General features: G+C 58.5%; 4 protein-coding genes across 4 annotated transcripts; 2 read left to right on the forward strand and 2 right to left on the reverse strand.

Annotated features, from left to right (window-relative positions):
- Positions 1-5,599: 5,599 nt before the first annotated feature.
- MIND_00818400 (F-box domain-containing protein) lies at positions 5,600-7,385 on the forward strand (the record flags this gene model as incomplete). The annotated part of the gene is made up of 3 exons (XM_037364855.1): positions 5,600-6,189; positions 6,247-6,514; positions 6,573-7,385. 3 exons carry the CDS (start codon positions 5,600-5,602, stop codon positions 7,383-7,385), a joined length of 1,671 nt encoding a protein of 556 aa, XP_037218097.1.
- Positions 7,386-7,715: 330 nt separating this feature from the next.
- Positions 7,716-9,293, reverse strand: MIND_00818500 (F-box domain-containing protein; the record flags this gene model as incomplete). The annotated part of the gene is made up of 4 exons (XM_037364856.1): positions 9,186-9,293; positions 8,705-9,135; positions 8,417-8,639; positions 7,716-8,369 (listed from the first exon to the last, which is right to left on the reverse strand). Exons 1-4 carry the CDS (start codon positions 9,270-9,272, stop codon positions 7,716-7,718), a joined length of 1,395 nt encoding a protein of 464 aa, XP_037218098.1. The 5' UTR covers positions 9,273-9,293.
- Positions 9,294-9,643: 350 nt separating this feature from the next.
- On the reverse strand, positions 9,644-11,413 carry MIND_00818600 (Metalloprotease; the record flags this gene model as incomplete). Its single annotated transcript, XM_037364857.1, has 6 exons — positions 9,644-9,834; positions 9,888-9,966; positions 10,014-10,386; positions 10,435-10,599; positions 10,660-10,811; positions 10,859-11,413. The coding sequence occupies 6 exons, from the start codon at positions 11,411-11,413 to the stop codon at positions 9,644-9,646; spliced, it is 1,515 nt and encodes a 504-aa protein (XP_037218099.1).
- A 531-nt stretch (positions 11,414-11,944) lies between these two features.
- On the forward strand, positions 11,945-12,615 carry MIND_00818700 (uncharacterized protein; the record flags this gene model as incomplete). The annotated part of the gene is made up of 3 exons (XM_037364858.1): positions 11,945-12,094; positions 12,143-12,416; positions 12,467-12,615. The coding sequence occupies exons 1-3, from the start codon at positions 11,981-11,983 to the stop codon at positions 12,613-12,615; spliced, it is 537 nt and encodes a 178-aa protein (XP_037218100.1). The 5' UTR covers positions 11,945-11,980.
- Positions 12,616-16,894: the final 4,279 nt, after the last annotated feature.

Below are 16,894 nucleotides of genomic sequence, written 5' to 3' on the forward strand. Positions count from 1 at the left end.
TCAGAATTACGTAATACACAAGTCACAACTGGTCACACAACACCTTTCCCACCCACACCCCGGTTTCCCGCGTTTCAGTGTCAATGTGGCGTCTTATTCAGCAGCAGTAGGTAGAAGTCTACCCCACTCCCAATAAATTCAACTACACATACAAAACCACCGTCATCGTCCTGTCGCGGTCCAGCATCACCACCAGGCCAAGCGTCTCGTCCAGCGTCAGCTTCGCCGTACTGTACGGTGCCGCGCTGTCGAGGTGCAATACCCGGAACCCGGGCCGGCCGGCGGCATCGAGCCGCACGAGGCCGAGGCTGAGCGGCGTGTCGTCCGAGGCGGCGTCGCCGCGCGCCGGGCGGAACAGGAGTTGGAGGATGGAGCGGCCAGAGACCCCGACGACCTGCAAGCGCAGCTGGTATGCATGCTGATAGCACGCCGAAGTGGCCGGCGGGTTGGTGTCGCCGGAGAGCGCTCCGGGGGCAGGCCAGAAGTGCGTGAATGTGGACGAGCCGCCGCTCGGTGTGGCGTAGACGCGTGCGGATGCACCAATTACCTCGTGGTTGGGCGGAACGACGAGCGGGCGGGAGCATGACGCGGTCTGCGTGTCGAGCGTGTTGTTTCGGAGCGCGGCCTGCTCGGTGTCGGCGAGCTGGATGGCTTGACGTGTGGCCACAGTTACGTCGCCGTCAAGCGAGATGCTGGCAACGATAGCTTCTCTGTGCTCGCTGGTGCCGAGAAGTTGGAGCCGGCCGAGGGTGCCGGAGTGGCGGTCGGGTAGGTGGACATAGCGGAGCAACCATCCAGTTCGCTGCAGCAGCATCAATTGATCCGGATGGGACTGCGCAGAAAAGAACACATACCAGGTCGGTCCAGGGATTGGGAATTGATCGCACCGCCTCCGCTGGGTCGAAACTCCAGTGATATATGCGTGACACGTCGACGAAGCCGTAGAGCGTGTCGCTGAGGAAGAGGTCCTGGTTTCTGGTTATCGCCAGCGGCGGCGAAATCACGGTCTCGAAGCGGACATGTGCGCTGTCTGCGATGTGCACGATGAGGACAGCTAGTCTCCTGCCACGAAAACATTAAACTTGAATCCAGGTTCATACGAATTTTGCGGTCACTCACTGGCCAACCCTCCCGCGGGCAGATATATTTCGCCGCCCTCCGCCGCCCACCAGCCGCCCACCGCCGCGTCACCTAGCCCCATCGCCGCCCACCTTTGTCACGCTGCCGCGGCAGTCACACCAGTAGGTGGGCGGCGGGTGGGCGGCGAAGTACATGATGACGTCAGATCATGTACTTCGCCGCCCACCGTCGTCGATCAACGCTACTGGCGTTGGCGCCAAGTGTCATTCCTTGCAGTTATGCAGCACTAGACGATAGATCTGCGTGCCAGACACTCACTCTGACAGCTGGCGTCGTCTCTGTTGCCTTCAGGGCCGCGGCGGCCATGTTAGCGTGCCGCCCAGAGCGCCGCCCAGGGTGGGCGGCGAAGTGCTTCGATTTTAAGGTTTTGGGTTTTTTGTTGGATTGCATACTCTTGGGTGTTCTGTACATCGTAGTGAAGACCCCAACACATAATTTGTCGTCATTGTGCTGCTATTTCCATTCTAAGTAATGTCAATATTTTCTAGGGATTGTTTACTCTTGGTATGTAGCCCAGGAATTGATATGACTGGTGTACAATATTGTTATATAGGACTCTTACTGAAGCAATATGCTCAGTAAGACTGAAGAATTCAACCAGTTAATGTGTTAGCTGCCCTCCAACACAAAGTCTTCACCACCTCTCTCCGTCACCACAGGACATCCAAACTGCGCTAAACATGGATGCCTGTGAGCGGGTAGGGCACCCAATGACGCCACAGTGTAATACTGCACTTTTTCACGGCCCCTGGCTTCCTGCGGCGCTGCTGTACTGAGCCGCGCAAGGGTGGGCGGCACTGATTTTTGCAGAAAAATAATCTGGAATTTTGAGAGGGATAAATAGCCTTTTATATATCCTACACAACAGCGAAGATGTTACTCTAACAGCTGTAGTCTTCGTTTCACAGTGGCTATTTTAGGTCATCGACACCACCAATTTGGTGAGGGGAGCAACTGCCAGTGCTTAACGCACCGTCGCACACTACCGCAAGCCCCGTACCAAGCCGTTCATCATTCATATGGCCAGTTCCATTCCGCCAAAAGCGTGTCGATTAATCGAGGCTGTTCGAGTCCGGGCCACTGCCCAGCACCAGCGTCTTTGCCGAAGCTGGCCCAAGTAGGAGTCGTGGGCCAACGAGACCGGGGCCCGGGCCAAGGATGATTGAGGCCCCGTGGAAGTGGCCACAGTGCATCGCCCAACCAGCAGCGAGGACGAGCGCGCCGAAGACGGCGGGCGCAGCATTCATGTGAGCTGGACACCACGTCGCGCGATGACGACTCCGAACGAGGGCATAGGTCGATGCAAGGGAGTCGCAGCCGCCGCTTTTGCGCCGTTGCCATCGAGCCTTCCCGGTAGCCGTTTTCATAGTGCGGTATGCGTCACACACTGAGACGGTGGGCTCTGCGTCCATGGCAGGCGGGTTGTGGGCACGCGGGAGCTTGGAGGGTGTCGTTGACGGTGCGCAAGGATACTCGCAGTTCAGGATTCAGGAAGCCCGGGGAGTTTCTCTGTGTTGCGTTCGAGAACACCGCTCGTTGAGAACATCTAGGATTCGAGTGGCATCTACGACTTGGAGTCCTGTCAGCCAGCAGACCATCTCCAGATCCGGGTCTGCAGTGCCGCGAGCAGACCACCACAGTACAGCTTGTATGCTTGGGCAGCGTCCTCTTCCGCTAATCATGTTTCCCAGCCAGCAGTGAGGAGGAGCGCGGATAAGAGGCGCGGTGGTCGTAACGACGACGACGTAAGTCGATGCAAGAAAATGCAGCTGCCGCTTAGTGGTATCCACCGCTCACCCAGAAAGCGTGCCCTCGCTAATTCCAGGCCGCCCACCGAGCCGCCCACCAATTCCAAGCCGCCTACCTAGCCGCCCAACCCACGTCATGCTGCCGCCCACCATTCGGGATGTCCCCAGGGGCCAGGGACGTTGCCTACGGGAGCGGCCGCGCAAAGGCGGAGATCCGGGTCTGCATTGCGGGTGGACACGACCACAGCACAGCTTGACTTGACGCGCACGAGAAAGTCCGTATACCAGGGAAGCCTGCTCCCCTGCTGAGCACGTTGCCAAACCAGCAGCGAGGACGAGTGCGGTGAAGACGGCGCGGCGCGGCGGTCATATGCGCTGGACACCACACCGCGTGACAACGGGGACGTAGGTCGATGCAGCTGCCACTTAGTGGCGTACTAGCCATCGTTGCCCTTCCCGGCGTCGCGCACTGCTCGCCGAGCTGCTCCGAGTCACTGCCAGACTGGGCCGCGCACCATTCGCCGCCATAGATTAGAGTGAGAGCCAGCTTGCCGAACCATAGACACCAGCGAACACAGATGGATGACTCCGTTGTGAGTTTTGCTAGGAACAGGAGTGCGCGGTGGCGTTGTTGACGAGAAGCATCGAGCACTAGTCACGGTTCACCGGGCCGCTCACCAAGCTGCGGCGGCGGCGGGCGGCCCCTGTGCTGTAGGCACTGACGTTGTTGTTGGCAGCCAAAATGACGCTCGTGAAGGTGGTGGAGCGAAGACAAGATGCGGTGATGAGAATGACTCATCATCGATGGATCATCTGTCAGCGTCGACGCCGCCGGCGAACGTTGATGGCGACGACGACGACGGCCCGGCAACGCAACATGCGTTCACGACCCGGAGAAGTGGCCAGCGATGAAGGCGACGGCCTTGTGGTGACGAGGAGTGAGGTCAATGGAAGAGAGCGGGGCCGCAGCTGCCGCTTACTGGGGTGGGCGGCCGTGTTCATCGCCGCCCACCTGGTTTGGGTGGGAGCCGCCCTCTGTCACACAAGAGCCGCGCTCAATTGTGCAAGAGCCGCCCACAGCCGCCGCAGCACTGCCACGAGCCGCCCACCGCAAAAAGAGGGCGGCGAAAACCAGGCAAAAAGCCGCCTACCGCCGCGTCCGAGCCGCCCACCCAAAAAATCTAAGGCCATTGCTCGACGACGAAGCCACCATTCGAGCCCCTTGATAGCGCGTTCGAAAGGGCTCGTCGGGGGCTATCGAACGGCGCAGGCATGTCGTTATTATGTCAAGTAATGACAAAGATATTGTCTACTCATTTTCCGCAGAGCCGCCTACCAGCCGCTTCCGAGCCGCCCACCCTAAGAGCGGCGAAATATTTTTGCCCCCCTCCCGCCCAACAGGAGTATATACGAGAATAGTAGGACTGGGACTCGCACAGTAGGACTCAGTCCTACTTTGATGGGTCCCAGTCCTACTCCCGCGGCCCCGGAATGGGACTCGCTTCCCGCAAATCAACCACACGTTGATGGATCGACAACTGTCGCATCAATAGGGTTGCGGCGCCGGCCGCGGCGGCCGGGGTTTTCCACCCCGGACCCCGACCAGGGGCTTCGCCCTGGACCCACCCTGCCGGGGGCTTTCGCTCGCCGCGGGGCCCGCTGCGCGGAGCGTGGGACCTCCTTCCGGCGACTTGTTTGCTGTTTCAATGTCATAAGCACCTTTTTTAACGGGGTGGCGGCGCCGGCCGCGACGGCCGGGGTTTTCCACCCCGGACCCCGACCAGGGCTTTGCCCCGGACCCCACGCTGCCGCGGGCTGCCGTTCGCCACGGAGGCCCGCTGCGCGGAGCATCATTCATTTGTGTTTGATTGATTTTGTGATCTTGAGTGTCGTTTTATCACTCGGCTATGCACTGTTGGCAGCGTCCACATGCCATCTATCATATCAAAGTAGGACTGGGCTCATCAAAGTAGGATTCAGTCCTACTTGGTGAGTCCCACTCCTACTATTCTCGTTACTGCTCGCCCAACAGCGCCCGATCGGGGTCGGGCCGGGCACATACACGCCCCTGAAGGAGACGGAAGTGCTCCACCGCCGTCTCGCCGGCGCGCACGCCCGAGCGCATATCCCAGCAGGTCACGATCACCCGCTCATAGCTGCCGCCGATGATGACGGCGAGATACTTGTCCCCGGAATGCAAATGAGGTACGCGCCAGCACCGACCGAGAATGAGCGTGTCCAGACAGGGACGCGGCGCGTCGGACTCCCAGTTGAGAAGCAATCGATGGGCTTGGCGGACCAGTGTTTTCAGACGCGCTTGAGGGAGACTCGTGATGCGCTCGGTCGCTGCCAAAGGAAGCGGATGGTGCTGCACGTGCTGCAGGCGCTCCGCTGCGTCGATCCAGAGCGTGTGGTAGTCCTCTAGCGCGCGCAAGGCGCGACACGTCTACAATCGCGTTGACTCGTCAGCTTCGAGTTTGCAGGGGTGAAAAGGTAAGTGCGTACTGCCAGAAGGCTTATGAGGTCGCAGATGTCCAGCTCTTGCCCCAGTCTGAGGAGCACGTCGTCTGGCCAGCCGGCTAAGGAGGCCATGCGTTGGCGGAAGAAAAACACGTTGTGTCACGGATCACGCGCCGTGACGCGCGACGTCTCGCATGACTCCTGCGTGACATGCAATCACTGTCACACACTCTTTTTCGACTCAGACTTTCATGGCGACGGTTCCGAGCTCCTCTTTGGCGCACTGGCCGGACGACCTGCTCCTGCGGCTCGTGAAGGACCTCGACCTCTGTGACATTATCAACCTTCTTGCAGTGAGGACCTCTCCATTGACGAAAGGGGCCCGTTCGCTTGCTGACGGCCATTGGCAGACCTGCCGGGCCTTCCGTGCACTGCAAGAATACCGCACGCTCTGGCTCGACGCGGTGGCGCTTATTCAGCGTGTCAAGCTCCATCCACTCCCCCTCACCGAAGCCGAAACTGAAACAGTGCCCCTCGCGCGGCTCCAGCAGGTCGTGCGGCGGGCAAACTGGCTCTTGAAGAACCTGCACTCCGAGGCGCCTCGGCCCACGTGGACGCGCGTATTGGAGATTGGCAAGCCGGGGAAGATCTTGTGTGTTCCGGGGACACATCTTGTTGTCCTCGTCGAGAAGGGCACCGGCGCTGTGTCGTGCTGGGACACGCAGACGGGGCAGCGTGTGGGCGCGATTCACGTCCCGCATCTGAGAATATCCATGGTCGCCTCAGGTCTACGGGACGATGGGCGGGCCGTTCTCGGAGGGATAGCGGTCCTTCCAAACGCGTACGTGCTCCCCACTGCAGTTTGGACGAAGAATGTGTAGCTCATGTGGAATTCCAGAGACGATACTACTAGTACCCGGCTCGCCGTTCTTGTGCTGGACTTCACCGACCGAGCGCATGTCACCTTCGAGCCGATCATGTCACCGCCGTTCCGGCTAACCGGGGACTCGGACTCTGACTCGGACGCGGACTCTGACGCCCACACGGACGAGTCTTTGTTCCTCAGTGAAACGCTCTTCGGCCTGGCCTCCGCCTCGCGGATCTGTTACTGGACGCTGGACCCCGAAGCGCCGGTGTGCAATATTCCCAACCCGTGGGCGGATGAGGTGCGTGGTGGCCTTGTGGATTTGGAACACTTACCTTGACAAACTCATCCCGTTTTAGATGACCCCGTACCATTCCATCTCCCGCTACGTCCACCTGCCCGAGCCTGCCGGTACCGGTGCCGGTCCCGGACTCGGCCGCCTCCGCATCTTCAGCCTCACCGACTGGCCCGCGACGTTCACCGACACCGTCCCGCTGCGGGCCGACCGGGGCGTCCCCCGTCGCGGCGCCGCGCTCGAGGCGATCGTCCGGTTCGACACCGAGTACGAGAAGGCGGTGTTCCGCCCGTACGGCGACGCCAAGTACGACGTCATGGAGTACAACGCGCCGCTCGTCGTGCGGCCCGCGTACCGCGTGTGCGCCGTCGGCTGGCGCCAGTTCAGTGCGAACAGCGGGCCCGAGATCACGGCGACGCATTTTTTCCGGGCCCCGGAGGCAATGCCGCGGACCGACGCCGACGGCCCGGCCGACGCCGACGCCGACGCCGATGTTGATGGCGATGACGAGGACACCGCCGGAACCCAAAACGGGAAGCCGCACGCAACGTGCTACGCGCACCCGGCGCCCGTGATGGCGCATGTTGTCGGCACGTCGGGCCGCTACGTCCTGCAGCTCGTCGGCGCGTCGCACACCCGGGGCGCCGAGGTCCCCGGAGCGGACAGACAGCTGGCGCTGCTGTTCCTCGACCGGGCGGACCGGCCGCAGTTCCGCATGCTGCCGCTGGAGGGTGAGGCGGCGCGCTGTTTGGAGTACGACCGCTGTCCGCCTTCCCACGTGGTGCGTGGGGCGTATAGCATCGCATTCGATGATACGCTCGGGCTGGTGATGTTCTTGGATGCGATGGGGACGCTGACGGTGGTTTCATATATGTAAACAAAAAAAAAATGTTCTGGCGCGAGTTGTTAGTTAAGTATGCTACATTTGTGCATCATTGAGGGTAATCAGAATATGATCTATGATTTTCATTCAATAAAAGGAACAAGAAGTTCGGGCGTTCAATCGAAATATGAAATTCACATCTGAATCTTGTCGGTTCAATTTGGGTTCCAAGATAGAGCAGAATTTATCAGGATCAGTCCTACTTCTGGAAAAGTAATACATTACACTGGCATGTAAGACACTACAACAAGCATCCCAGTCTGATCGAGGACCATGACGAGCCCCAATGTATCATCCAACGCCAACCCTTGAAGAGGACCGCGGTCAGCATCGAGGGTCTGATTCGAGGCAGCGCGCCGCCTCGCCCTCGAGATGCAGTCTCCGGAACTGAGATTCACCATCAGAGTCGAGAAACACGAGGGCGAGCTGCCTGTCCTTGATCTCGCCCCATTCGTAGCTGCGCCCGCTAGGATGGCCAACAATCTGCAGCACATATCGCCCTGACACACCCGTCGTATGCACAAGCGGCTGCGAGGGGTGGCCATGGCATATCGACTGTGGCCCGGAGTCCCTCGCCTGAGACGATGGGTCCACGGTTTCTGAGATTTGGGCGCCGCTTAGCGCGGGGACGGGTGTGGGCCAGAAATGCGTGAAGTAGAATGTGGCGCCATTTCTGTTGGCGTTGAAGCCGCTCCAGGAGACGCCGTAGACGCCATAGTCGGGGCGGACGGCCAGTGGGGAGTAGTGCCACATACTATTGGTATTGAGGTTGTGTCGGAGACATCCCTCACGCTCTGCTTCACTGAGCAGGATCAGCTGACAGGTGGAAGCGGGATCGACAGGGTCCGAATCGACATCAAGGGCAAAACTGTCCACGAGTCCATCTCCACGAGGGGTGGTGCCAAACAGGCGGAGGCGCAGGAGACCGTTCGAGACATAGACGACAATGCACTGTGTATCCAGTTCATGTTGGGCAATCTGGAACAGATTCAGAATGTGTCGATGTTGTCAAGACGAGCACAAACCATGCCGTGCCACAAGTTGGGGATGCATTGCACCGCAGCCTCCGAGTCCAGCGTCCAGTGATAGAAGTCCCGCACTGTGGTAAACGCAATGATCTTGTCGTTGAGGAAGAAATCGGCGGGGCTGTGCGAAACTATGCCAACTGAGGGAGATATCAACGTGTTGAAACGGATGTTGGTCCTATCCGAGAAGTCGAGTTCAATCACAGCGAGGCTGGCCTTTTTCCTAAAAAAAAACAAGGTTCATGATGCCAGCCAATACGGCTACGCTTGTAATTGGCTTCTGCTCACCTGTCTGGCAGACGTACTGTGGCCCCGAGCATTGCCCGCCCCTCGACGCCAACAAACGGACGGGCGACGACGAGGTGAAGGTGTGGGACCTCGGTCCTGCCACGATACGCCCCCGTCCGCGCGTCCCAGCACGAAATCGCGTGATCGGAGTAGCTAACGGTGATCACGAGGTACGTGCCCGGAATGCAGAGCATGGGCCACTTGCCGATGTGGAAGGAGCGTGTCCAGGCTGGGCGCGGCGCGTCGGAGTGCCAGTTCTGAAGCAGCCGGTTCGTCTGGCGCGCCAGCGTTTGGAGCCGGGCGAGCGGCAGACTCGATATGCTCTCGTTCTGGGCAAGGGGAAGCGGATGGAGCTGAGTGTAGCGGATACGGTGGACTGCGGCGATCCAGAGGGTGCGGTAGTCTTGCAGTGCGCGCAAGGCGCGACACGTCTACAATCGTCATTGAACTTCAAGTTCGCAGCGAAAAGGTATGTGCGTACTGCCAGAAGACTTATGAGGTCGCAGATGTCCAGCTCTTGCCCCAGTCTGAGGAGCACGTCGTCTGGCCAGCTGGCTAAAGAGATCATGAGTGGGCAAAAGAAAGACACGTTGTGTCACGGATCACGCGCGACAGCCGCGCGATCGGAAGGATGACTCATCCGTACACACACACACACCTTTTTTGACTCAGACTTTCTGTACGACGGTTCTGAGCTGCACTGGCCGGACGAACCTGATCCTGCGGCTCGTGGAGGAGATGGATTTCTGTGAAACTATGTATAAACCTTCTTAGGCTTGTACTCGTAACTCTCTTCATTTGGCAAAAGGGGGGCTGTTTGCTTGCTGACGCGGACCTGCCAAGTTGTATTTAGGTGGCGAGTATACGAAACCCATTGGATAAATGCAATATTACTGTCCGTGATACAAAAGTCTGAATAATGTCCAGTCCAAAAACTACTCAGATCCCACGGTAGACCCCCATCTGCGCGTGCATGCGCTCGATCTGGCCCGGCGTGAAGTCGTTGAGGCAGTCGTCGGTACTGTAGTCCATGAAGTTGTGGATGGCGTCGAGGCCGGGGAGGTCGGGGCAGGTGTCCTTGCCCTCGGGGCAGCCGTTGGTTGGGGAGCGCTGCGCCGGGGTGTCCTCGACTGTGAAAACTGGTCAGCGTCTCAACGACTTGTGGAGGAGGAAGTGGACGCACCCAGGTCCGTCGAGCCGTCGCATGTGCCCGAAAGGTCTCCCTCGTTGAAGACGTGGTAGAGGCCCGTCCAGTGGCCGACCTTGGGGAGTATGAGTAACAACGACGACGAGGAAAAGCCTAGCGGACCTCGTGAACCAAATTCGCACCCAGGTTGTAGGGCTCCGTGGTGCCGCCGGGGAGAGTGCTGTACAGGACCACGACACCGTCGTCCTTGGGCGCCTCCTCGTAGCTGAAGGGGAAGGTGCCGTAGCCGAGCAGGCCAAACATATTCGCTGTCCCCTCGCGGAACCCGACCGAGTACAGGTTGAGCGTTCTGGCGTCGCCGCGGCGCAGCGCGGTCTTCATCTCGGTCTGGTCGTAGATGCCGTCCTCGTAGTTCGACGCGAATTCGAACCAGTTTATGTTGACCGTGCGGGTCGTCTCGACGAGCTCGAATGAATAGGATGTGTTGGCGAAGGCGGCGTTGAGGACGCGCATTTGCTCAGCAATCTGGGAATCACTGGGGAAGGCATTAGAACACCGTTCGTGGGATGCGCATTCGACGCACGGGACGTTCCCGTCATCCAACGCGCCGCGGATAACATGGAAATAGGTCGGGATCGTCACGGACTTGGGCTTCTTCGCAGTCGCAGCCAGCCCCGTCCGCCGGGCGGCAAAGTCGGCCTCGACGGCGTCCTTTTGCGCGGCGGAGATTTCGGTGCCGCAAACACGGCTGGACAAAACGCAGTAAACTCAGCAACGGCGTCGAAAGGAAAACCACAAAAACACGCACCCGGGCCCGCGAGGCGCCATCTGGCTGCCGAGCGCGGAGACGGCGCTGAGTGCGAGGACGAGCACGTTGAGGGCGATCATGGTGAGACCACCCGTTTCGTCTCCACTACCCCGGCTCTTATAGGTCCGGCGATGCCAGTGAGCGGGACGAGGCTGCCAAGTGTAGTCCCGGCAATCTCGTGTTTACATCCCCTGCCGACGATCGTCACGGTCGCCGTTGACACGGATGACCAATCGCGGCGCTTCGAGGCCGTAGCACGCCGGACAGTTCGTCGGGAGACGCGGCGATGGATTCGAGACTGGGGCTTGACAGACTTGGCCAGGACTGCGGCCGGTCTCAGTGAGCGGGCTTGTTTACCCGTGGGCAATAAACGAAGCGCAACAGCGGGCTTGACCTCCGGTTTCTGGCGTGCTCTGGCCGACTCTCTGTCTGCAGACGACGATGTCCCGCCCGGGATTTGGAGGACCGTTCCGTAGATGAGTGTTAGAGTTGAGACAGCGCAGCGGCGGAAATGCAGGCCGAGAGGATCTGGATGAGGGTTTTGCAGAAGACGGGGCGGGACGCGCAAGTCTTGGCGTTCGTCGTGCGCGTGGATGGGTGATGGCTGCTGTCCATGCCCAGAGCCCTCCCGGAGGACGGTGGGCGACGGTGGGCCAGCGTAGGCCTGGCAGGAGGAAAGTACTCGTCGTCGTTGCGCGCGGTAGACAAAGGCTTTCCGCCGTCCGGTTCGCCAATCACCGTCAGGAATGGACATGAGACAAAACACGTTGTGTCACGGCCCACGCGCATGGTGACCCGCCGTCACTGGTGTTTTTTTTTTTCTCCCTCTCTCTCCACCGGTACCGGTATTGTTTCCGGATGACGCCCACTGGCATGGGGTGGGTCACGTCGATCGCCTTCGCGCGCAGGAGCCCGTCGTCCGGCCAATGGGGCATGCGCAGCCGACTGACATGGTGGTGAAGTGAAGAGGTGCGAAGAGGTGACAGCGCAGTGTCACGCGAGATGATTGCCGGGGAGATTCTCGTGCCTGTGACACCGCGTGTTTTTTGCCTCTTTCCTGCCGTCGTGTCCGGTCGATGCCTCGCCCAAGCCCCGCCCTCCAATGTCTGCCTGCTGTTTATCTTCCCACGTCGAACTCTGGCCTAGACGCCATACTTGGTGGGCTTCTCTTACTCTCGAAGGCGCTAAACCTGCCCCCCAACTGCCCCCAAAAGAAGCAAAAAAGAAGGCTGACGCCACCATTGAGAGCACGCTCGGTCACTAGTGACGCCATCGCGTTCTCTCACACGACAACCACAACCCCGCCCACAACCCACGGCGAATGAGCGGCCTTTCAAGCACGATGGACTCTGACTCCGAGTCGTCGGAGTCGGAGCTTCAAGTTGACTCTGAGCTTTCTCTGCCACCGGTGCCACAGGGCAGCGGGCTCGTCGGGGTGCGCCGCCCTCCTCCCCTCCTCAATGAATACTTACTTAAGCCGCAGACCGGCCTCGCCGACGAGCGCTCGCCCCCGCTGCGCACCCCCGGCGCCGCCTACAGCATGCCCTTCGCCGACACGCCGTACGTCTGCCTCCTCTGGGCCACCGCCGCGACGCGCGGATCGGGCACGTGGCAGCTGCACATCGCGCACCGCGACGCGCCGCGCACCCCGCTCGCCGTCGCCGCCCTCCAGGCGCAGGGCGTGCACGTGCTCCAGCTCGGCCCGGGCGGCCCCTGCGACGGCGGCATGCGGTGGCAGCGGGACGACGGGGACTGGGGTGCGTGTTTTACTTGTCTGTTTAAAGGGAGCGTCACCGAGCAATGGCAGGAGACACCACAACGCTGATCGCCGCCCCGGGGCTGCTAATCGCGCTGCAGATCGGCGGGAAGGTGCACGGGCTCTCAACCGAGCTCCCGTTTGCGCCGGAGGTCGACCTGCCAGCGCACGTGTCAGGCATCCTCCCGTTCTTCGATTGAACGCCGCGCGTCTGAGTTGAATTCAAACTTCTTGTTTACTGTTATTGAATGAGAGATCGTATTCCGATTACACTCAACTCCTGTCGATGCACACATGTAGAATACTTACTTCCCATCGCATCCAAGAACATCACCAGCCCGAGCGTATCATCGAACGCGATGCTATACGCCCCACGCACCACGTGGGAAGGCGGACAGCGGTCGTACTCCAGACAGCGCGCCAGTGTTGGCCTTAGGGTTTTAGGGCCTAAGGATTTAGGGCCTATTAGGGCCCTAAGGTTAGGCCCTAAATTGAACCAGGAATTTATTTAGGCCCTAGTTAAGCCCTATGATGGCATCAAAATATTATGCGACATCTTACCTTCCAATAAAAACTCCCTTACAGAAAAGGATATAATGATTTTGGGTTGCCAATATGATCAATAAAGAATTCTGTTATCAGCTGGTGGCTTTGAGATTAGATATAAAATAGTATGCTAAGGAGGGTTGATATACTGCTGGCTGCCTACTACTACTAATGCCCTCTTAGAGCAGTACTAACCAACTTTCATGTCTATCCATTGGTTGAATACTATATTCATAATACAATACTCAGAATGACAATAGAAATAAATTTCCTTTTTTGAATATTAGGCCCTACACAAGTGGGCCTAAATTAGGGCCCTAAGCCTAAATAGGCCCTAAACCATACAAAAGGTGCATTTAGGGCCCCTAAGGCCATCACTGCAGCGCGCCGCCGCACCCTCCAGCGGCAGCATGCGGAGCTGCGGCCGGTCCGCCCGGTCGAGGAACAGCAGCGCCAGCTGTCGGGCCGCTCCGGCAACCTCGGGGCCCCGGGTGTGCGGCGCGCCGACGAGCTGCAGGACGTGGCGGCCCGACGTGCCGACGACATGCGCGATCACGGGCGCCGGGTGCGCGTAGCACGTCGCGTGCGACGTGCTGTTGTCGGCGTCGGCGTTGCCGTCGGCGTCGGCATCGGCGTCGGCATCGGTGGCGGGATTAATATTGACATCAGCCTCGGCGTCAGCCTGAGTCGAAAAACGGTGTGACAAGTGACGGGCTGTCACGCAGGAGTCATCCGAGACGTCGCGTCACGGCGCGTGATCCGTGACACAACGTGTTTTTCTTCTGCCAACGCATGGCCTCTTTAGCCGGCTGGCCAGACGACGTGCTCCTCAGACTGGGGCAAGAGCTGGACATCTGCGACCTCATAAGCCTTCTGGCAGTACGCACTTACCTTTTCCTCCATGCAAATCTGAAGCTGACGAGTCAACGCGATTGTAGACGTGTCGCGCCTTGCGCGCGCTACAGGACTACCGCACCCTCTGGATTGCCGCAGTCCGCCGTATCCGCTACACCCAACTGCACCCGCTCCCCCTCGCGGAAAACGAGAGCATATCCACTCTGCCCCTCGCCCGGCTTCAAATACTAGCCCGACAAACCAACAGGCTACTTCAGAACTGGCACTCCGACGCGCCGCGCCCAGCCTGGACACGCTCCTTCCACATCGGCAAGTGGCCCATGTTCTGCATTCCGGGCACGTACCTCGTGGTCACCGTTAACTACTCAGATCACGCGATTTCGTGCTGGGACGCGCGGACGGGGGGAGTGTGCTGGCACGACCGAGGTCCCAGGCCTTCGCCTCGTCGTTGGCCCCGCGTGTGTGAGCGTCGAGGGGCGGGCGATGCTGGGGGCCACAGTACGTCTGCCAGACAGGTAAGCAAAAGCCAATTACAAGTGTAATGGGCCGTATGGCTGACATCATGACCCTTGTTTTTTTTAGGAGCAAGCCCAGCCTCGCTGTGATTGAACTCGACTTCTCGAATATGAACAATATCCTGTTCAACACGGTTATATCTCCCCCAATTGGCATGGCTCCACACAAGCCCACCGATTTCTTCCTCAACGAGAAGATCATTGGGTTCACCACAGGCCGGGCGTTCTATTACTGGACGCTTGACCCACAGGCTGCGGTAAAGCGCATCCCGAACTTGTGGCACGGCATGGTCCGTGCCCCTGTTGGCAAAATCAACTCATTCTGAATCTGTTCTAGATTGCCCAGCGTGAACTGGACGCACAGGCCATATCCGTGCATGTCTCGGACGGCCTCCTGCGCCTCCGCATGTTCGGCACCACCCCGCGGGAAGACGTACTCGTGGACAGCATCGCCCTCGATGGCGGGCCGCACCACTTCGACCCTTCCACCAGCCAGCTGATCCTGCTCAGCGAAGAAGAGCGGGAGGCGTGTCTCCGCCACAACCTCAATACCCACAGCATGTGGCACTACTCCCCGCTGGTCGTCCGCCCCGACTATGGCGTCTGCGGCGTCTCCTGGCGCGGCTTCAGGTCTAACAAAAACGGCGCCTCGTTCACCTTCACGCATTTCTGGCCCACACCCCCGGCCGTCCCCGCCGTAAGCGGCGCTGAAATCCCCGAAACCGCGGACCTATTGCCCCAGCCTGAGGGCCCGCAGTCGATATGCCATGGCCACCCCTCGAAGCCGCTTGTGCATGCGATGGGTGTCTCCGGGCGATATGTCCTGCAGGTCGTTGCCCATCCCGCCGGCCACAGCCTACGAATGGGACGAGACTAGGGACAGACGGCTCGCGCTCGTCTTTCTCGACTCTGATGGTCAATCACAGTTCCGGAGACTGCATCTCGAGGGCGAGGCGGCGCGCTGCCTCGATGCCGACCGCGGGCCTCCTCAAGGGTTGGCGTTGGATGAGACATTGGGGCTCGTTATGGTCCTCGATCTAACTGGGATGCTTGTTGTAGTGTCTTACATGTAATGGATGACTTTTCCAGAAGCTAGTAGGACTGATCCTGATGAATTCTACTCTATCTTGGGACCCAATGGGAAATTTTGAATCGACAAGATTTAAGATGTGAAAATCACATTTCTTGTAAGCTACTCTCCTCAAACCGGTGCCAAAACTGCTGTAAAGAGAAACGGTGTCGAAGCCATCACAAACTGGTTTAGAAACACCCCTGTTTTATTTGTTTATAAACAGGCATTCTGGGAAGAGGGTGTTTGTAAACAATGTGACACTAGTGTGACAGTCAGCCAAAGTGTGACATCTCTGCCATCAAAAGTATCCTATACTATAAAATTTAGCTGAGATAGTGGATATTGAAGGGAAACTTCTAAGCCTCACCTGGCACCACTATTAGTAGTATTTCACCTTGACGAACATACAGTGCACCAAGTCACCTCTCTTAGGCCAGCCGGTACGGCCGGGAGAATTTTTGTAGAATTTTTAACTATTTTTGTCGAACTCAGCATGCAAAAATATGACGATTTACGTCTTGGTGAGAATTTTCCCACGGTGTTTCACTTTTTTTGGGGACGGACGCCGAAAAAATGATGCCCGCCCGGCAACCTGCTGACTTCTCTTCTCATGCCCGCCATCTCAAGACGGTGTCGCGGCGCGCTCAGAGCTGTCAAGACCAAGAACGACACGGCCAACGCGTGTCTCGAGGCTCAAGACCCTGCTTATATACCAGAGGAGGAGGAGGAAGTGGAGGATTCTGACAAGGGAAGCACTGTCGCATCAGACCATGAGCTGCCATCGAAGAAGCGCAGATTCTTGACGGATGACCAGGTGCATGGCCTCGATTTCTCATGGATTTGCGGTGTGCTGACCTGGTCATGGCAGCTTCAATCACGGAAGCGTCGTCGCGAAAACAGCGATCTCATTCCAGCCAGTGCCCCAATGGAGTCAAGATCTCGAACAAGTCAGTGGAGGGACAGGACAGGAATAACAAAGAAAGCACGGGCCGTTTTGTGTATGCCAAAGTCTGAGGTGCGGAAACTTGCTCTCCTTCCCTTCCATCCACTAAACTGTATTGGATTCAGCTTTCAGCGCCGTCTGGTGACTCTGGGACAACGACAAAAACTGGGACATCAGCGCAGCCAAAACCCATCGTATGTTAATTTGCGGTCACTTTACACTGTACAGACATTGATTATTTCCAGAAAAATCTTCTGGCTTATTGGTCTATACAACCCCGTCCCGCAGCTACCTCGGCACCAGCAGTAAACAGCAGTGAGCCAGAGCCAACTGCCCCACTGTCAGGAATTGATGGCGGTCCGCCCCGGCCTCCGGCCCGTGATAGTGATCTCCATGGGAGTTCCGGGAGTGTCAGCAGGTACATTACATTTACATATATACTGACACCTCTTTTCCGTTGCCCCTCAGTCTTTGATCCCATATAGCGGGAGACTGAGGGTATGTTACTTTACTTAATTAACTTATATAAATACTTACTGTACTTAGTT

Source organism: Mycena indigotica, assembly GCF_014461135.1.
Source record: "Mycena indigotica strain 171206Taipei chromosome Unknown Mind.scaff0007, whole genome shotgun sequence".
NCBI classification, from domain to species: Eukaryota; Fungi; Basidiomycota; class Agaricomycetes; order Agaricales; family Mycenaceae; genus Mycena; species Mycena indigotica.